The sequence below is a fragment of the Tamandua tetradactyla genome, chromosome 13, assembly GCF_023851605.1.
Source record: "Tamandua tetradactyla isolate mTamTet1 chromosome 13, mTamTet1.pri, whole genome shotgun sequence".
Classification (NCBI taxonomy): domain Eukaryota; kingdom Metazoa; phylum Chordata; class Mammalia; order Pilosa; family Myrmecophagidae; genus Tamandua; species Tamandua tetradactyla.
In genome coordinates this window covers 57,539,856-57,561,508 of record NC_135339.1, presented here as the reverse complement: position 1 = coordinate 57,561,508, position 21,653 = coordinate 57,539,856, and the positions used below count along the sequence as shown (strand labels likewise).

Here is a 21,653-nt window from a genome sequence, read left to right as displayed (position 1 = left end):
TGTATAATCATTACTCTGGGGGAGAGATTCCATAATTTCCTTCAGATTCTCAAAGAGAGGTACGACACCCCCTATGTCCCCAGCCAGAAGTTGTAAATATAAACACTGAAGATTATAGTTGAAGGTTAGTGACAAAGATACCAAATTGTATCTAGGTTAAGCAATTTGTTGCAACACTTTCAACGTAAGGTGATTTGAAATTAGTATTGTTTGTGTCTTGTTGATTTAATAATTAGATTTTCATAGAAAAGGAAAGCTGAATAAAAGAATTAAGCTTATCTATATAGATACCTGTTTTCATTAAAGTCATGGCGATTATCTGTTAATAACATTGGAATTACAGGCAAGAAGCCTGGGTGTGAGTTCTAACTGCGGTTCTCCCTGGACGCCTCACATTCCTAGAATTTTCTCATCTGTAAAATGGCGATAGTAACATCTGCACTGCCCACCTATAGCAGCTGGTGTAAAAGCAGATAAGACAAGGGATGGAAAGGGCTTTGAAAGCTAAGGTGCTATCCATCTAATAGGGGTTTGTCTTCTTTATATCTGGTTATAGCTGACCTGGTTGGCTGCTTCCCAGAAAGGAGGCACATGACTTAAGGAGAAACAAACCAGTCGCGTGAGACAGGCTGCTGCTGCGAACGCCAGCACAGGGACAGACTGTTCTCTGGGGAGACACAGATCGATTCCTGGAACAAAATGAGAGAGATGCTTCACGCCGGTCGCCGTCGTGCTGCACTTGGATTTGTGCGATGCATTTCGCATCCTACGTGTCCCTGGCATGAAGGGGATAATATTTTCACATGAAACAAGTTCAAACCTGTGTCCGGTGTCTTAGCCTTTCCTACTTAGGGGCAGGAGGCAGAGAGAGTCACATTTAGCATCTCTACCTTCTTGCTACGAAAAACAAAAAGGAGAGGGGATCTTTTTAGCATTCTAGGAGAGATGTATAAAAGGCATTTACTGAGCACTCAGTCTTTGCCAACATTCTGGTTAACTGTCTCCTGGGGTAATATTGGAAAACCCCTCAAAGGGCTAGCTTGCCCCTAGTCAAACCAGATGGATGAATAAATAATAATAATAAGAAGAACATAAATAAATATAGACATACATACATATATACAATCATCTTCCCCAAGTGATTATTTTCTAGGGAGGCTTTTTTTTTTTCTGGCATGGGCAGGCTCCGGGAATCCAACCCAAACCCAGGTCTCTGAAATGGCAGGCAAGAATCCTGCCCCTGAGCCACCATGGCACTGTCTAGGGAGGCAATGTTATTGGTCCTAGAGATTGTAAATTGTTTTGAGGGATGATTTAAGTTTGTTGAAAACTGAAGAGTTAAAAATATTAGGTTTGATAATTAGGGAGGGTTTCTGTGCTGTTGTGGGGGTCTTTGATATAAGTGCTAGAGGGAAGAATTTGAAATGCTTAGAGTAGTGTTAACCGGTTGGTAGAGAATGCATTCAAAATAGATAAAAGTGGCTCCCGCTTGGCTGCCATCTGTTCTAAGAGCTAACAGTCAGCAAGTAACAGCCCAAACCCCTGTATATAAACAGGCTGGTCTGGGAATTCAAGAGCCAGGACACTGGCCCTAATCCTGGCCCCCTCCTGTTCTGGCTTCAGGGGATTGGGGCTCGCTGGTGGATGACGCCTGCAAGTCAAGTACTGATGGCTTGCTTAAATGTTCTGTTCCCTGGGGTAATTAACTTGTTCCTCAATCCTTTCCCATCCAAAGATCCCAAACCAGTAATTTTACAGGCATTACCTCATTTAATCCCCCTCCCCCAGAGGGAGAAACCATTATCATTCTGATTTTACAGAGGAGGAAACCCAAGCTCAGAGGGGTTAGATAGGTCATACAGCTAGTAATTAGGAGAGCCCAGCCTATGTACAAACTTCTGCCAAATCAACAAAAAATTTTGGGATTACCTTTCTGTGTGACATTGGGCAGGCCACTGCCCCTCTCTGGGCTTTGATTTCTCATCTGTTGAATGAGCAAGTTGGACTGGAAAGTCTCTAGGCTCTACCCAATTTTCTTGGGCTTCTTACTTGATCTGCTTTCTTACTTGATCTGCCTTCTTACTTAATCTGCTTTCTTACTGTACTTGCCTCCAAAAGTTCTTCTGTTTGCCACCAGGGGGCAATCTGTTCCTGAAGTAGGAGGCGCTGAGGGGTGCTGAGTTCATTCACTGGCCACCTCCTTCATTGACAAAATTTCAGAATAGAGTAAAAAACTCTGTACATTCTTGTCAAGGGCTCTTTTTTACTTCCTAACAGGCCTTTTCAAATATGAAAAATAGCTTAAGGTCCCCCATTAGAGCCTTTGGGGCTCTCTTATTGGGAAACCCCTCCTTCATGAGCCTCCTGGAGCTTTGGGGGTGGAGGCTGGTGGCACAGCCGTCCGAGAATCAGTGCTGGGGGAGTGGGCAGTGAGGGGGTATCCACAGGAAGGCCACCAGCACATTTCCCAAATATCAGCTACCTGCGTTCTTCTACCCGTTCTCCCGCATCCGTAAAGAATTTACTACATATCTTTCCTTACATTGATTCACTTTTCTTTTCTAAATAACTGCATTCAAAAAGGAGGCTGTATATCTTACCACAAATGGAAGACCAGTACCTTTTTTTTCAACCCCCCAAATTATTTTATGAAGAGATACTGAAAGTATCAAACATGCATATGAGTTTAAGATATTTGGTATCTGTCAATTCATAATTAACACTTTAATAACATTTTTTCAAAGTACTTCATGAACATAAACTGACAGGTGCTTACCCTCTCTGAGCTGCCTGAGGAATTGAAGGTCATTGCCTGACCATTTTGATTGAAACCACCAGTATACAGTGGTTACCAATCTTAGTTGAACCCACTCTGCTAATCATTTCTTTTTTACTTGAGTGCATACAATTTTATTTTCTGTTTTTCTCAGCACATATTTTGAACTCTGTTGTGCTCTTCAAGCTCTCTCCCCAAATAATACTCCCTTTCTCGGAATATCGCCTTGACTCCCTTCCTGTCTCTACCTTTAAAATAAGCAATATTCACACTCGCTCTCCTGAAGACTTAAAGGGCAGGTAAGTTGTCAGAAGACCATGATTCTTGTAACACACGTTCAAAGAGGGGCCTTTTTAGAATATAAGCTCCATGCTTATAAGTATGTGGGCTGAGAGTTTTGACTGTCCTCAGTTCTATGCCCCGTGCTCAAAAAATGACTTTTGCACCGTCGAGCACTCACATTAGTTCCTTAGAGCCACAGTGAGAAGTTACCACAATGGAAATGTATCATCTCGTAGTTCTGAAGGCTAGAAGCCTGACATCAAGGCATGGGCAGGAAGGGCTGTCCCACTCTTCCAGGGAGAACCCTTCCTTGCCTCTTCCAGCTTCTGGTGGGGGCCGGCACTCTCTCCTGCCCAGAACTTGTAGCCACCTTACTGCAGTCTCTGCCTCTCTCCAGGTGGCCATCTCCCTGTGTCTCTGTCTCTTTGTCACGATGGGGTGGAAGGAAGTACTAAAGGACTGCCAGCTTTTGACCTCCGCCATGCAGCACAGAAACATTTTATCCCTTTCAAGTTTTAAATCTGAAAGAGAAGGCTTGGGAAGTTCATTTCTGGAAGTTCATTCCCAAAACCAGAGCTCTCACTTGACTGTCCTCATCACTCTGCAGAGCGCCGTGGCTGCTGGGACCCACGTCCAACCTCTGGGAAGCCACCTGGCCTCCCCAGTCCATGGGGCTCTCCCTGCACTCTTGAGGTTCTAAGGTTGAATGTCCTCCCCAAGCTGAGCCGTTGTCTTCCCCTGCGTGTGATAGCTGCGCTACTGTCGAGCAGACCAGCCAATTTGTTGTTCTCTTTCTTTCCTTGTTTTCCAGGCTTCTCCTCCAAGAGAGGCGGAAATAATAAGAAAGAGGCCTGGATTTCTGACCTTTGAGCTGATCACCTGTCCCACCCTCTTGTGATTGTGGGACTGGGGCAAGGGGATGGAGGGTGGGGTGTAAGGAAGTGCTAGACTCTCAACCGTTTTCACCAACCAGGAATACAGACCAGCCCTTCCCTTGGCTCTCTCTCTCTCCCCTCATACCCCTGGGGGCAGCGGCCATCAGCCCCACTCCCTTCACCTCAGGTTCCTGTGGTGACCCCTCTCTGTGTCAGGGCACAGCCAGGCTGCTTCCAGAGAGCACCTCGGGTCTTGTCCCAGCTGCCCAGGACGTGCTGTGACCTCTAATCTCGGGGAAGGTCTGTTGGGGATTTCCTCTCCTCAGCCGGGACTGCGTGACTCCCACTGTGTGGCCTTCAGTTCCCAAGAGGTACCAAGGAGAGACACTGATAAAGCTGCCTGTGAGCAGGGACGGTGTTTTGTTCACCTCTGCTTCCTCAGTGTCTAGCACAACGCCTGGCACTCAGCTGGGGCTCAGTAAATGGGGTGACTATATAATTTATCATCAAAACCAGAAACTGTAAAGCGGGAAAAAGTAAGCTCTCTTACTTATGCAGGGACAACAGGCATGAACCAGAGCGGTCCCACTTAAACTGTAATGTGAGAAAACAAAACAAAACAAAAAACAAAAAGGGCAGGCCACGGTGGCTCAGCAGGCAGAGTTCTTGCCTGCCATGCTGGAGATCCAGGTTCAATTCCTGGTACCTGCTCATGACAAACAACAACAACAATAAAAAAACATTGCAATGTGTGGTCACCTCCAATGTATCTGTCAAATGACTGAGTGGGCACAGCGGAAGGCCCCTCCTGAACATTCCTGCTTGGGGGAAAAGAGTTCGGGCTTTGCAGTCACGCTGACCTGGACCAGGACCCAAACCTCAGCTTTGCTGCATATTAGCTTGTCCATGGGCAAAGAACTGAAATTCTGGGCATCTTAGCTTTCTCTCATTTGGAGAGTGTTCTAGTTAGCTAGCTGCTGGAATGCAACACACCAGAAATGGATTGGCTTTTAATAAAAGGGGATTTATTTTGTTAGTTCTTCAGAAGAAAAGCAGCTAACTTTCCACTGAGGTTCTTTCTTACGTGGGAAAGCACAGGATGGTCTCTGTTGGCCTTCTCTCCAGGTCTCTGGGTTCCAACAACTTTCCCTGGGGTGATTTCTTCTTTCTGCACCTCCAAAGACCTGGGCTGAGCTGCGAGTGCTGAGATGAGGTATGCCGAGCTGCTTGGGCTGTGCTACATTGCAGTCTCTCATTTAAGCACCAGCCAATTAGGTCAAAAGTCCTTCATTGCAGCAGGCACGCCTCCTAGCTGATTGCAGATGTAAATCAGCAACAGATGAGGTTCACGTACCATTGGCTCAAGTCCACAGTAACAGAACTAGGTGCCTTCACCTGGCCAAGTTGACAACTGAATCTAACTACCACAGAGAGCAAGCATCCTGCCCACCTCACAGGTTGTGGGGCTGATTAAATGGGATAATGCTTATGAAAAACTCAGCAGAATACCTGGAGCTCATAATCAATGTAGTTGTGATTTGATGATGGTGGGGGGGGTGGCCCCTTATCTATCCTAATAGGTTGGACTGGGCAATAGAAGGAAACTTCAAGGTCTTTCTTCTTCTTAAAACCCAAACTTCCCTCTGGCCAGTCCCCTGCCTCTCTCCTCTGCACTTTCCACCATCTTAGCCTTCAGAACTCAATGCCCTGCTCAGCAGAAGCATCCCCTACCCAGCTTCAAATGGCACATCCCCAAGATTTACCAAAATTAAGTGAGAAAGTTTATGGAAAGAAAAAAGAATGAAAAGGAGACTAAACACTTGACTGAAGTAGTTTGAATTAATGGCCCCAATTCTTTACCTACTCCTGCATCCATGCCCTTTGTCATATAACTTTGCAATACCCTCCCACACGGGCAAGGCATAATCCTGCATCCCTTGAGGCTTAGCTGTGTGACATGCCTTGGCCACTGGGATATTAATAGGCATGGAGAGTCCAAAAAAAAATCTGTGAACACTTGGTCTCTTGTGTGTCTCTCTCATCATTGGAAGGGTATGCCCCATTTGCCCACTGGTCCCAGCAGGAGGATGAGGGACACAGGGAGCAGAGCCCAGCCTAGGTCAGCTGACTCCTAGCAAACATGCATATTTGTGTTTTAAGCCACTGATGGTTTGTTACGCAGCATTTGTGGCAATACTAACTGATACAGCTCCTACCCCAGGTTCTAACACCAGGATAGGAAGGAGTCTTACTGCCTCTGCATAGGGTAGGGCATGAAGCTTCTCTGTGGACTGCTAGATCTCCCAACCTGCTCTTCCCAGAGGAGCCTAAAAGGAAGGAAGAAGGGTGGTCATGGAACCTCCCAGTGTGTCAGCAGCCTACAGACACAGAAGTAGCTGAAACAGATGGTCTTGCTTCAAGTCGTAGGGTCTAAGTCTTCCTGGAGGAATCAGGAGATCAGAATGGGTCTCTGCCTCGGCTGGAGCTGCCTCTGTTACCTTGAGTTCCCCGAGATAAGGAGACTTCGAGAGACTGTCTTCTGGAGAGAAAGTGGCCTGCTAAGATCCACTGAGAGAATCCAAGATGGAAAAAAGAGGGGGAGATGCTCCTTTGGGGGGTTAGAAAACTGTATTCCATCCAAGGAAAAGCAGTGGGCTTTTCCACCAGCTGTAGTCTCGCGTGGGGACGCCTCGCGATGCCTCCCCGTGGTGAGGCTGGAGGAACAGGCTTTGCACTGAGGTGAGCCAGAGTCTCGAGGTGGCCTCCGCTCCTCCAAAGGCCTCAGAGGGACCTAGAATTCCTTTGAGAACCTCTGCATTCTGATTAACCTGTCTCTCCCCTCCCCTGTTCAATTCTTTCTTATTCCACTCTGTTACATTTTTGTTTAAAGGTATTTCATTTTAAGTGAAGAAAAGAAAACTCACCATCTTGTTTCCGCCTATATTTATTGGAGCCATATAGTACTTCAGCTACACCGAGGGCAAAGTGGGCTTTAATGAGCTCCCTGGGAACGAGCCACCAATTACAACACTGTTTCTATGGAAAAATGCATCGTGAATTCTAAGCAACAGTTGTACAAATGGCCTATTAGAGCATAACCCATTATCAGGTGGGACCTTACCATGTTTCTAAAACAATATATTTCCAGTAGCAATCTAAGACTTAAGGAATCCTGAACTTTGCTAAAGCATCTTTCATCATACTATGAAGTATAGTATATTCAACCTGATTTTGTAATAGAATAAAATATAGGAGGGAAAAAAAGAAACAGAAGAAAGCATCCACAACTTTTTTTTTTCTAGGCATTTCTTTCCCATGGTTCAATGTAATCCAATCCCAAATGTGCAAAAATTTCTTCTTCACTCTCTGCTTGGAGAAGTATCCTCTGAAAGCAAAGCAACAAGAAATATATGTTCACAGCTATCTTTGTGAAGCATCCCAGTGCTGAAAGTATTACTTGTAAAACTGTCTTGTCAGTATGAATTATTGCCAAAACACAATCCCCTGCTCTCGATTTGAAAGGTCATCTTAACTGACTTCTGTAATTTTTACATTTTTCCATCTAAAAATATGATTCTAAGTGAGTTAAGGTAAAATCATGATGGCCTTACATATTCAGCAAAAGGCATCAGGATTTTTTTCTTACTGGTCTGTAGATCTTAACTGCAGCTGCTCACTGGACCCACCTGAAGGAGCTTTTAAGAAACATGAATGCTTGAGCCACATCTCAGTCTAACAAAATGAGAATCTCAAGGGGAGAGATCTTAGCATCAATTTATTTAAAAACTCACTGGGTAATAATAACGTGAAGCTGGAATTATGAGCTGCGGCTCTACATAATTATAGGAAACCTGTATGTGTGGGGTTCTCATCTCAGCCTTCCACTCCTGCCCCCATCTTGGGCTCCCACCAGGAGTTTTCTGAGCATCCCTTCTTCATCCCATCTTGAATGTAGCACAGTGCTGGACACATACATGTGCTTGCTTATGTTGAATTAGTGGTTACACATTAATTTATAAGTATTCCTAAATTGCATTGTGGGAATGTGCCGCCACTCATAAGCTTGACATCTGAGGCTTTCCTGCCAGTATCCATGCCCCCCTCTTCTGGCAGTGGCACCTTGATTTTTCTTTGGGCAACCACCGTCCCTAGCCTCAGTCATGAGGTTCAGGTGAGGCTGACCCGCCCTGAGCGCCAAGGAGGGTCACATGACCCAGGTCTGGCCAATGAGCACCAACTAGGTTTCTTGTTTAAAAACGATTAGCAAAGGGGCTCTTCTCCATTGCAGTAGCTAAGCTGGATGGATGGAACTCGTAGAAAAATACTGTCTGAGAGTGAAACCAGCAGTGAGAGAAGCCTGCCTAAGTGTCTGAAGACAGTCACACTTGAAGCCAATGTTACCTCTGGATGCTTCTATTATCTAAGCCAAATTGCTTTTTCTTCTTTTTTTAATTTGCCTAAGCTATTTTGGGTTGGGTTTCTGACACTTCTATCGGAGACAACCCCTGCTGAACACACCTCATTTAGACTATATATATACTCCTAGAGGGCAAGTACTATTTACTTCTAGTACTTTTGTGTGTTCTCCCCCTGGGAGCCTAAATTAGCGTCCTTGACTACTGTAAATCCCTGGCACTTGCAGATTTAACAGTTGAATATTTAACGCTTTATAAATCATATAGTAGCTTATCATTTTGCTGATACATTAACTGGAATTATGACCACTGCCGGGCGAGGGAGTGAGCTTCGCTGACTGCCCATCTGCATCTCATGGCAATTTTGTTGCTCTCTGTTTTGCAAGAGACTCTTGTTAATGACCAAAAGTCACTAAAGATGCTACTGTTTCCTGCATTTGAGGGGTACTAGAGTGGTAGTTTGTGATTTGGGGATCCTTTGTTTTCTTTGGAGTCACTCATCACAGATTCCAAGGATATACAAACTCCACAAATGTCCACTGCTGGATTGGTCCAAGGTAGCTTCTGGACCAGGCGGGGTGTGTCCTGGGGGGGTCTTTGCAGCTGCCCTCAGCTGTAACCTCTGGGAACAGGACACTCATGGCAAAGGAAACTGCCCATACACACCAACATCGGATCAGGAAAATGCTCAGGAATGCGGATCAAAGCAGTCCCTCTCAGGGGAAAATAAACTCTACCTTGGTCTTGTCGTACAGAGCGTGATTATCCAGAATCATCTTCCGCTCATGCGAGGCATAGCGCCGGAGGTCCCTCTCAAACTGCTGAACCAGAGATAATGAAAAGAAATTGCTATCAAGTCCAAAATGTCTCCAGAACTAATGACGTGTTTAGAGATTTTCGAATTCCTAAAGCGCAATAACTATCTCCATTCAACATTCACAAAGCAACTTCCTCCTCCAGATAAAGATCTTATGGTAACACAATCCCACGTTTGCTTGCTTTCCTCTGTATAAGTTCCTTTGACAAGGCCAGATGCATAGCAGTGCTCAACAAAGGAAGGTTTGTTGAATGAGTGAATGTTTCCAAATCTCCAAAGAGGCAAAGAGCCACATATGAGATGTATAATATGAAAAGGAAATCTAACCTTTTCCTTATTTGCCTAGTCTCTACTTGCTAGCCTAACTTGCCATCTCTACTTCTTTTGCTTTTAAAAAATGTTCTAGTAATCTCAGGGTCACCATTTCCTAAACATTACCAAATAGTATGAGTCATCTAAATTCTTTTTATTTTATTTCCAAAAATTATTTTCTGGCTTTTGCCCACATCAATCTCTGGGCCAGCCACCTAGTAAGGGCTGGTCTGTGGATAAAAGAAAGGAGTGAAGTCTTTGACCCTCTCAGCCTCTTGGCAGAAGTCATGTCTGGGAACCCCGGCTGGGGTTTTGAGGGGCAGGAAGGGTCCCCCTCTAATTCAGATCCCACATTTCTGGCAGACACAGTGGCAGGACCCTCAGGCTATCTTACGGAGGATTTTTTCTGAGCCAAAGCCTTCAGGGTTGTGATTCAAAAGATGTACTCAGTGGGCTTCCTCGGCACTTATGTGCCCCCACATGCACACATGCATGCATGCACGCATGAGCACGCACATGCACACTCACCCATAGACACGCTCCTTCACTCACTCACTCACTGTGGTTTGGCTTTTCTTCTTCTGGATGCCCACCATGGCATCTGCACAGTTTGTCTTTCGACTGACACTATGTCAATCTGCTTCGTATCTGGTCCTGGCTCTCAGCCCCAGAGGTTGAAGAGAGGGTCTCCACGGGTAAGAAAAGAGGCTCCTACGCATCCTCTTGTCCCTCAGCTCCATTTTTGGCCTCATGGAAGCTCCTCAGCCTACTTGGGGTGCTACCCAGCCATGGCGGTGGGGTCTGGTCAAGGCAGTAGTTTCACATTCATGATCTTTTCCTGGTGCAGCCAGCACCCTCCTCTTTTGAAGCTTCTCCAGGTCCATCTGGAAGTTGACTCCACAATCCTGGTTCTGCTGTGACTGCCTAACGCACACACTACTGCTGTCCCATTTGAGGAGTGGGCTTAAGAACTTCTGAGGGGTTGGGTCCCTGATCCCTTCTCTTCTGCAACCCCCCACATCTAATCTGTCCACAAGTCCCATCACCTCCTCCCCGCAAAACAAGTCCCCAAGCTGAGCCCATTTTCCTTCTGTCCCGGCCATCGCTACTGCGTGGACCACTGGCATAGCCTCTTAAGTGGTGGCCCTGCCTGTGCCCTGCCCCCTACCCCCAGGCTATTCTCAGCACAGCAGCCCGTGCAATCCTTTTACAAAGGCAGACCAGGGCGAATCGCTGCCACGCTCAAAACTGTCCAGAGGAGCCCCATCCCTCTTGGAATAAAATCCAGACCCAGCCAGCAGGACCCTACTTGTTTTGGCCCCACCTGCCTCTCCAGCCTCACCTCTTACCTCTACCCCTCTATAGTTTCTCTGGCTTTTGGGTTCCTCACACAAGCCAAGCACGCTCAGCTTAGGCTTTCACTCCCGCTGGACTCTGCCTGGAATCTCTCCCGCAGATATTTGAATGAATGGATATTGTGAGGATTAAAAAGATGATATGTAATGCATCTTGAACAATACTTGATCCAGAGTAAACGCTAGATAAATATGAGCTAATTTAAAAATTTTTAATATCGCTACTATTAAAAGAGGGTGAGGAGTCAGGGGCCTGAGATTCCAGCCTGAATTTTGTCCCTACCTGGTCTTGTGTCTCTCTGCAAGTCAACCTGCCTCTTTGCATCTTGGTTGGTTCACATGAGCGGATGGAGGTAGCACGTGGCTGAGGTGCCCTCCGGCTCTAACGTCCTATCACCCGGAGGTCCCACATGGCTGGTGCTCTGAGCCACCGCCCCGGTAACGGCATCTCCCATGATCAGGGCTCTGAGGCTGCAGAGAGCAAAATCTGAAACCTAAGAAAGCGGACAGGAAAACCTCAGGAAAGGAGGGACAATGAATAGATGGAGCTGAGGGAATACCTGAGACAGAGGCTGTAGGGTGGAGCGTGCCTGGCCTGTTCAGGGAGAAAGAGGTAGGAGAAGAGGTCGGAGAGGTAAGGGGGGCAGGCAGGTGGTGCAGGGTCTCGTGGGCTGCTGAAAAGCCTTGGGTGTTAACTCTGAATTAAATGGGGAGTCGCTCCAAGGTTCTGAGTGGGGGTGGGGGGGGGTACATGATCTGACTTAAGGAAGGCTTACCTGTATCAGACACTGTGCTAAAATAAAATAATTTATTTTAATGTTCTGATGTGCGCAATTACCACTTGCACTTAACAGCTCCTGAAAGAGCTAAACAATGATTCTAAGAGAACATTCTAAGTATATGATTGGGCTCAAAATTGTGCTAAACATGAAGGCACTATCTAATTCAATCCTCATAACAACCCTATGAGGTTGGTACTCTTATTAGCCCTGTTTTTCAGATGAAGAAAGGTGGCCCAGAGAGCCCAAGTAATTTACCCAGGGTCACAGAGCCGGTGATGGAGCCAGGACTCAAGTCTCCTGAACCCCAAAGCTCAGGCTCTCTACCGCAGACGGTTCAGCCACGGCTTTAAAAACTCTTCAGTTTCTCACAGTAACCCTGGGAGGTAGACAAGGCAAGGATGTTGTGTTGTGCTTCAGATGAAGAAAGGTGGACTGCGGGAAGGGGGGTGAGGACACTGTAGTCTGGCCGTGATGACACTGTAGTTTGGCCGTATCATTGGTCACACCTGCAGAAGCTGGCCCAGGGCTGCTGTATTTGGCTGTTTCAAGTTGTGCACTGAGGAACTCTAGAGGGCGCTGTTCTCATTTAGTTGTCTTTGTAGACACACGTTTATGATGATAGTCTGCTGGTAGATGGCAGTAAGGAATCTTGAGGAAGAAATCCTTTCTAAACTTGGTGAAAGTGACATTTGGGCCGGTAAAAGGCTGGCCACAGTCACCCATCTGTTTCCAGAGAAGCGGGTGAGCTTCCTCCCAACATATAACATACACATAGTGGGACTCTCGAGGGAATCCCGGAAAAAAGTAATGCTGACAAAAAAAAAAATAGATAAAAATGTAAAAAATGAAAAAGTCATGCCAACAAGTCAGGCATGTCTATTTGAAGACACGTGATTGAGGGAAACCAGAAGTTTCTTTCGATTTTTAACAAACTGTGTACCAGTCTCAGTGTCCAGAAATCGTAGCACGCCTGGGGGGCTTTAGAAAATCTCAGTGTCATGTCTCCCGGTGGATTTATCCTGCTCAGAAAATATTAAGGCTGCAAAGTTCCTAAGGAAGTTTTGTGAGCTCAGAAGATCAGAAGACCTAGTAAGTTAATGTCCCTGGGCTGAGGAGACTTAATAGATGAGTGGGCTTATCTTGAGAACATTTCCAAGGCCTTGATATTTTTGGGTAAAAAGGTGAAATCGAATTTCTCTAGCCATAGGCATATGTCCAACATGCATCCACGTGGGACAGAACTTCAAACTGGAGCGATTACAGGCCGACTGTACACCAGTGTGTGGTCAGTTACTCAGTGGTTGCATATGTGAGGGCAGAAAGATGATAATACAACTAGCTACCACTTACTAAGCCCTTACCATGTCCTAGATGCATGCAGCATGTCATGTAACCCAAACAGCAACACATGAGGTAAATATCTCCCATTACAGATGGGCAAATAGTGTGCAAAGAGGATAAATAATTTCTTTAAACTCAGCCAGCTCAAAAGTGGCAGAGCATGGATTTGAACCTGTAAGAGTCTAACTAAACAGCTAGAAATTTTAAGCACGAACCTTACTGCAGAGTGTCCTGCCTGTGCCATGAGGAAGCGACAGAAGTACTTTCTGAGAACTCTGAGAAAAGGGATTCAGATGGGCTGAAAACATGCCCATCTTGAAAACAAATTGAGCAAAGGGTAACCCTTTCAGTCACTGACTTCCAACTGGCATGATTTGCATGACTTTGCAGGACCAGTGACTTCCTTTTGCAACTCTCCCCTTTCTCCATTGACTCTGTTTCCAAACATCTATGTCTATCAGACAAAACGCATTTATGATGTATTATTAGTTTTTCCAATTTTTATGAATAAAAGACACACATGCCTGCCAAAATTTTGATTAGGTAAGAACTTTCAGTGCCACTCCCCTGGTCTGAAATAATTCAAGCCCAAAGCAAAGACACCTGCCATTTCACTCAAGATTGAAAACAGTCATTAATTTGTCTTATATCATTCATCCATGTAAAACTTTCCAATATCTTCTCATTGCACTCAAAGCTAGTTACTGTGGGGACCAGGTGAGCGGCATGGGGCTTCTCAGCTGGGAGGGTGGAGCATGTACTAATGGGACTCACAGCACAGGTGCCAGCTCCTGTCATTATAAAATGATAGGAGCAAGGAGCTATCCAGGGAGGTAGCTACGGTCCTCACCCTCATTTTCCTGATGGGAAAACTGAGTCCTGGAGGGCATAAGGAATTTGTCCAAGATCACCCAGCTGGTAGGAGATACAGCAAGGGCTTGTAATCAAGACGCAGCTGAGCCAAACCTATGCCCTTAACCACACTGCTGGTTTCTCTAAGTCAGTGGGTCTCACCCTTAAGCAGCATCAAAATCACCTGGAGGCTTTTTCAAATACAGGTTGCTAGGCTCCATCCCCAGAGTTTCTGATTCAGGAGGTCAGGGTGGGATTGAGAATTGATATTTCTAACAGATTTGCAGGTGAGGCTGGTGCTGCAGGTCTGGGAAGTACATTTGAGAATAATTGTTCCAAACTGATCTGTCTCACCTGACCACGTACAGGGGCATGCCTCCATCTAGAAATTTCTGCCCACTGCCCTCTCCCCTTCTCCCCATCCTGCTGCTCCTGTCTCTCTCCTGCACCCTGGCAGACACAGCTGTACGTCTTTTGGAAAGCGAACACGTCCCAGTGGGTCTGCGTAGCACTTACCCGGGAGCCTGTCCATCCCAGCAGGGCGAAGGCATGGCACTCATAGGGACACATGACGAGGTCCACACGGATGGCCTTCCAGGTCTTTCCTTCCAGCTGGACGGACTTGCCGCTATCCACCCGCTGATAGGGCAATTTGAAAATCAGAAAGCATTTTTGAAAATGATCTAAAGCATCCACCTTCCTGCTAGGTATTTTGAACTTTTCAAATGTTGATTCCACAAGGTCATAGTATAAAAGCAATCCCTGAAAATAAACAGAGAGCGTTAGAGTGAGCCACCATGGAACAGACCCGCTAGTTTTACCCCAGGCTCTTAATCAAAGCTCTTAATGGAATCTTCAAAGATTTGAGCAGAGCACGAGTGTGTTTTTGTCCCTGCATTGGAAGCCAACTTGGTGACACTTGGAGTGGAAGCTAAGGAAGTGGGGGCATTATTCTCCCTCCGTGGAAGAAAAATTTGGCAATTAGAAAGGCTGAACCAAAGCCCCTTACTGGCAAAGCTGCCACCCCCTACTTCTCACCCAGCTTCTGAATCACACCCAATGCTCAGCTCTTCCCCTCATCCCATTAAAACAAAGCAAGCATCCCAGAAACAAAAAGCCGTGCAGTTTTTGTGGGGGCTGCTGTGAGCTAAGTGTTGCTTTACATTATGTTGATAACCAGGTTAACTGGCCCCAAGGATTATGCCTGGATGCTTAGCCCTACTTTCAGGCAGAAGGACTCCCCATCTCAAGGGAACACTTTGCGACATTCTTTCTCATAAGAAATTGTTAATTCTGTCTTCTTTGAAGATAAAGTGGGATAGGGCTAGTGATTCACGTTTTAATGAATCTTGCCTACGGGAAAATTAACAAGTGATTCTAAGATATGCCCAACAATGCTTGCCATCATCCAATTGATTCACCCCGTGAGAATTCCTCAGAGCACAGAGAGGGGCAGAAACATGCAATTAACTCCTAAATCTGAGTGGTTACTGGAAGATCAAATCACCCCTGTAACAGAGCACTAGCAAATATAAGCATAGTTACCGAATCATTAGCTACTTTCTGATGTATTGGAACATAGCCAGAAGCCAATATCTGTGACTGCTGTCACTCACTGAATTAATAGCCCAGATACTTTGTTTCTTAAATGTTGATCCTACGTTTTGTAACTTCATAATCTTTATCCTGTAACTGGACAGTAACAAGACAAATTGTAACTGGCCCTGCTTGTATTGCCTTACCTTGTTTTGCAACCTTCATCAGATGCCTTTGCATATAGCCCCCTTAATACTAAACAGGAGTCAGCCAAGAACTGACCACTACAATTCCAAAAACCAGATATTCCTTTAGCAGCCCCCCTACCCCATACACACCTTGTCCTCACCCTGCGAGCCTCCCTGCAACCTAATGGCGTCTACCCTGGAAAAACTCCACTCACTCATCTTGCTAAAATGTCACTTTCTAGCCACGTGGCATATGAGTCAGCATAATGCCCATCTGCCATATTTCCTGCTATGACCACAGTCCCTCAGATGATTCATAAACGGCCAATTAAAATATGCCACCCCCCCCAATAAAAAAGAGTAAAATATGCCAACCCAAACTTCATCCCTATACCACCTCCTTTTGTTTAATCCCCTAAAAACATTAAGCACTTCCAACTCGGGGAGACAGGTCTGAGGGCTGCCTTCCCGTCTCCTTGAGGTGCGACTTTGCTGAATCAACGTCTCTTCTCAAAATCTGGGTGTCACTTAATTGACTCCGGTGTGTATCAGGCCAGGAGGATTCACTGTTGAGCGGCAACACCCCCTAATAATTCAATCATAACTGTTGAGGGGTGTGATTTACCATGTATTCTTTAGGTTTGAAGCTCTCAAATTTTATCATCGGAACCTTTTGGAGGGTTTGGTAAACCACAGCTTTCAGGGCCCTGTCCACAGAGAGATTCAGTAGTTGGAGGGGAGGGGAGGGGAAGAGGTCCATATTTTACATTGCAACAAATTCCCAGGTGGCGCTGATGTCGCTGGTCTGGGACCGCACTTGTTTGGTTGATTATTTTCATTATGCTTGTGATTAGAAGGGCTTTGCATTTCTTCTGCAAATTGAGACATTGTCTGAGGCCCATGAGGAAAGATTTGAGGTAGGGACACTTTTTCCTTTGCTGACCTCGGAAAAGGGAGCGCCCCCTCCTCCTCACCCCCCCTGTACCCCCCAGGAAGGGTATCTGGAAGGACAAACACCATTTGAAGAGTTGGGGGAGGGGCGCTGATGTCAGGAACTGCCTCTGGGGGAGGTGGTAGGTGTCACCACAGACAGCAGCGAATAACCCACTCTGGAAAACATAATTCTGCTCTCGAATGAAACTTAATAGCATTTCCCAGCAACTTGAATAATGTCAATCTGAAAAGTGAACTGCTAAAATATCAACAAGCCTCATTTTGGAGCCAAATTTATAGTAATACATCCCCCACTTAAAAAAAAATCCATAAATCTGGCTTCCTATTGAGTTGCAAACCGTGCTACTGCCCCATGGCTTTGGCTGGGAATCCACATAAGGGCCATCCTTGGTCGGGATTTGTTTGGACTTCTGCAAGGCCCAGGAGTACTTCCCTTGAATTAAAAGCACATGCACAGCGTGGATTTCATGGTTAATGATGCCCCCAGCCGGCCGGACTGGGCTAAGTGCAGGGGATTATTTCCTGCACTCTCCCTCCTTGCCCTTTATTTCTCTTTCGGTAGCTTCTCTCCTTTGAAAACTTCTTCTAGAATTTGGACTCTGGCTTCCCCAACAATACCCATGGTGATTCTCATCTCCGCATTCTTTGTTTCTTCCTACAGGAAACTGTGAGATTCCTGACAAGGAGGGAGGCTTTTCTGGGCTGCCTTGCTCTCTCCCTCTCCACAGGGGCAGAGGAAGGCCGGGAAGGGGGGCAGGAGGTAGACTGCTCAGCCTCACCTCTCACAAAGAAGGGAGGCCCCTTGCCTGACATGTGTTTTGGGCTCCCCCACTGAGTAGGAAGGGTTTGAGGCCCTCCCTGCTGTTTGGTAGCCAAGATGCATCCCCTGTCCTTTGGTTTCAATTCCTTCCGGCCCCTTCTCAGAAGGCTCTGCATCTGCTATTCAAAGTCAAGCCAGTTTCCCCAAAATGAATCTGCAGCTAAGGCTCTCTAATGATTGTCAATATTTTCATTCTCCCAGCAGTTCCATAAAATGGAGATGTCCCACCTAAAATGGGTAAAGGCCCTGTACCCGAGGTCCCACCCACCAGGAATTAACCCAGCCAGTCATTTAGCCTTCCCCTCCTGGGACTGGACTAACAGTGAGATGCTGGGCAAATGGAGTCTTGGGGGATGGGGTCCCAACTGTTAAGATCAATGTTCCCAAGCCCTTTTCTTCCCACCCCCCTGACCAAGGCGTTTCCTACAGGATAATATCTAGATTATCCTTATAAATAGTGCTGTAGGCATTTTAAAACATCACTGTGTGATGCAAAATAAGCCAAAAACAAAAGAGCAAATATTGTACGGTCACATTTAGAAAACACTTTTAAGAAAATTTGGGCCTAGACTGTAAGCTCGTATAGCAGTCACATTTACCCAGAGTGGTAATTGTTATTTCTAGATTTTGAGAGGCTGTGCTACGTATGTATAGCCTGATATTTCCCTGGAACTTGGGGTACCTGTGTGACCCCTAAGACTCAGAGTTGAAGTTCTGAAGGTCAGCATTGCCCCATACAACAACTGTTACTTCAATTAGAGATAAGAACAAAGCTGATTAGGTTGGAAGTAAGGTAAATCAGAATATAGGGATAAGGAAGACATTTTCTGTACCTTATAACTTCACCTATTCTGTGAGACCCAAGGAAGAGAAGTTTATTTCATCCAGAACCTAAATTTTCTGCAGCACGTGATTTAACTCAACCTGTCTGGATAGTTCATTTAAACAACTCAAACACAGGGAGCCCAGAATGGAGAATGAGGGCCTGTAATTCTATTGCTTAATGTAAAAAAAAAAAAGTGCAGATACATCCCACAGTATGTTCAGTAGATAATTAAAAGGTATTAGCAAAGTCTCTTGAGGGACAGGAGAAAAAAATAAGGAACTATTAAACTTTACCACCAGGGAAACCTCTCATACTGCCTTAAACATTAAGGCCACCCAAGTCAATAGGCCAAGCCCTTGATCTCAAGGCTTGCTCTTGGAAAGCTTATTTACATAGTAGAGAAGCTTAGCCTACCTATAGGCATGCCTAAGAGTTACTTCTGGAGGACCTCTTTTGTTGCTCAGATGTGGCCTCTCTCTCTCTAATCCCAGTTCTATAAGTGAAATCATTGCCCTCCCCACTTACATGGGACATGACATCCAGGGGTGAAAGTCTCCCTGGCTGTGTGGGAGATGACTCCCAGGGATGAGACTGCCCCTGGCACCATGGGATCGACAATGATTCCTGACCAAAACAGGGGAAAGAAATGTAACAAATAAGGCATCAGTGGCTGAGAGAGTTCAAATAGAGTCAAGAGACTTCTGGAGGCGACTTTTACAAAAGTTTCAGCTAGATATTGCTGCTTATCCTGGTGTGCCAAACCCTAACCAAAACCATTCCCGCCAACCCTAAAGAACACCTAAGGGCTTTATATGAGATTCTACAAAGGTTCCATGTACTGCAATTACTTTCCAGAAACTGCTACCTCCAGATGGGTTCCTAGGCCAGATAAAAGTCCTGAAACCTAGAGGGGCCAGCCTCTCCAGAACATCAACTAGTGACATCCCCCGTCCCATGTTATCAACAGCCCGTTCCAGCATGAAGAAGTTAAAATGGGCATAGCCCAAATACCTCAAAAGATTGGGAGAAAGATCAAGGGAGAAGGTGGAGTTATAACAGAGAAAATAGGATTTAACAAATGAGCATGATATTTCTTTTGGGTTCCAGTATCTTGGAGCAGCTAGAAGGAAAAACCTAAAATTGTGGAACTGTAATCCATACCAAACTCTGAAATATGTCCTACAATTAATTGTTGTGGTGTGCTTTGAATTTATTGCTTTTTTGTACATATGTTATTTTTCACAATTAAAAAAAATTGCTGCCCAGTTCCTGATCTGTGCACGTGCGTGCTGGGTGAGCAAGCTTACGTGTGTACCTCCATGGGATATTTTCTTGATAACCTGGAAAGTGCAGTTTGGAATCAGAATGGCAGAGGTGAGCCAGAAAGTTAAATATGAAGAACTTGCGCTTATTTTACAAGCGAGGCAGCCGTCCTGGCCCTGCAGGAACCCCGGGCGGCCCACACAGCCTCCACTCCTGCAGCCAGGGTTTGTAGTGAGCAAACGGGCGGGGCTGAGCCTGCACAAGCCTTGCCCACACAGTTCAAGAAATAATTGTGCACGAGAGAGCATGACAACCACCACCATTTGCCAGGCAGTTGTCATGTATAACTGTGTAAAATGCTTTAGCTAATTCTCTGATTTAATCCTTCCTATTAACAAAAAGAGAGAGGTTTATTATCCCCATTTTATTGATGAGGAAGGTGAAGCTTGGAGAGATTAAGTAGCATGCCCCACGTTACACGGCCAGTAAATGGCAGGGTTGTGCTTTTAAAACCCAAAACTTGTGTTTAATGATAGCTAACTGCCCCACCTGCACCCAGTGTGCCTCTGCTCTGCCTTGATGGCCTCATTTTAAACACCCGTCTCTTTGCTTAGGGCCCAGCAGTATGACTGCCTTGAAACTGAGGAAAGATCAATGGAAATAGGACTTCTTGTTATTGTCTCCCCACCCACCCAAGTCTTGGGCTGAAAGAATCTCAGAGCCTGGGGAGGTACCTATAAATCAAGGTCAAACAGATCCACCCTTGCAGGGGCTACAAACTAGGGAGCCAGGCTGTCCACTCCCCACCCACGCATCCAGCGGCGGACTCTATGGGTTATGCCTCTTGGCTTATGAAGGAGAATCTTTTGCCCTTTCTGTTTGAACGGAGGGGCAGCTGACTCTTTCTTTTCCTCTCTTCCCCCTTGCTTGGCCTATTATAGTCAATTGCTGGGTCTGTTCTGAATTGTGTTGTGTTCCCCAAAAGAGATATGCTGAAGTCCCACCCCACTACCTCAGAATTTGACCTTATTTGGAAATAGGGTCTTCACAGATGGAATTAGTTGAGATGAGGCTGTGGTGGCTTGGAGCTGTGCGTACCTTAGAAAACATGGCCTTAAACTTGATCCTTTACCCTGTGTGTGAACCCATTGTGAGTAGGACCTTTCGATGAGGTTACTTCAGTTAAGGTGTGCCCCACCCAATCAAGCATGGCTCTTAATCTTGTTACTAAGGGAGTCCTTTGTAAGTGGAACGAAATTCAGGCAGAAAGAGAGACAGCTGCAGAAACCAAGAAGCGGCAGAAAAGAACGGGGAGGCCACTGTATGTCACACCACGTGACAAGCCAAGGACCAAGAACCCACAGTCATCAGGAAGTAAGCATTGCTTTTATGATGCTTTGATTTGGATTTCCTCATAGCCTCAACACTGTAAGCAAATAAATCCCCATTCTTTGAGCCAAACCATTGTGTGGTATTTGCTCGAGCAGCCAAGGAAATGAAATGAGAGGCCAAACGGGACTAAGGCGGACCCTAATCCAATATGGCTGTTATCCTCATAAAAAGAGGGAAATTTGACACACAGAGACACAGGAGAGAAGGCCATGTGATGATGGAGGCAGAGACAAAGTGCTGCAACTGCCAGCTAAGGAACTCCAAGAATCACTAGCCAGCCACGGGAGGCCAGGGAGAAGCAAGGCAAGAGTCTCTCCTACAGGTTTCAGAGGAGCAGGGCCTTCTGATGCCTTGATTTTGGCCTTCTAGCCTCCAAACTTTGGAACAATAACTATCTATTGTTTCAAGCCACTACTTGTGGTACTTTGTTATGGCAGTCATTCCCATAACATTTCCCTGAGAGAGATGGTTGGCCGGGAGGGTGGTCTCAGGATAGTTCACAGCTCAATTTGGATCTGCCTCCAAGGTTGGGCCTTTTCTCCTGGGTCTCCTGGCTCAGCGACGATGTGTTTCTAGCTCTTACTTTCATCTTATCCGAAGCCTCCCTGGCATGTCAGTGAGCTTAGTCCACACCCACCTGATGCTAGATCACTTGGGAAACCACCAGCCCCAGCCTCCTCAGCGCCCCCAGGGGTGCAGGTCCCAGAGGAGCAGCCCTCTGCTCTCTTGGGGAAGTGGCGCCCTCCCCAGGGCGGGCAGGAATTGGCCTGTTGGGGGTCTCTGCCTCAGGGCCATCCTTAGTTTCCTGCAGTGAGCCATAAGAAGGCAAGTCTGAGCTCCTCATGGGTTGAGGCTTCTGGGCCAAGA

At 46.1% G+C, this 21,653-nt stretch overlaps 1 protein-coding gene across 2 annotated transcripts in view; it reads right to left on the bottom strand.

The window, feature by feature from the left end:
• Positions 1-6,913: 6,913 nt before the first annotated feature.
• The window catches only part of DNTT (DNA nucleotidylexotransferase), a 36,429-nt gene continuing 21,689 nt past the window's right edge, over positions 6,914-21,653 (bottom strand). Inside the window, exons 9-11 of one of the 2 annotated variants that reach the window (XM_077124397.1) lie at positions 14,324-14,569; positions 9,086-9,169; positions 6,914-7,318 (exon numbers count right to left, since the gene is read on the bottom strand). In XM_077124397.1, the coding sequence (XP_076980512.1) occupies positions 7,232-7,318; positions 9,086-9,169; positions 14,324-14,569 (417 nt within the window). In that variant the 3' untranslated portion in view covers positions 6,914-7,231. The remainder of the gene's footprint in view (positions 7,319-9,085; positions 9,170-14,323; positions 14,570-21,653) is intronic. The other variant, XM_077124398.1, reaches the window with a different exon arrangement.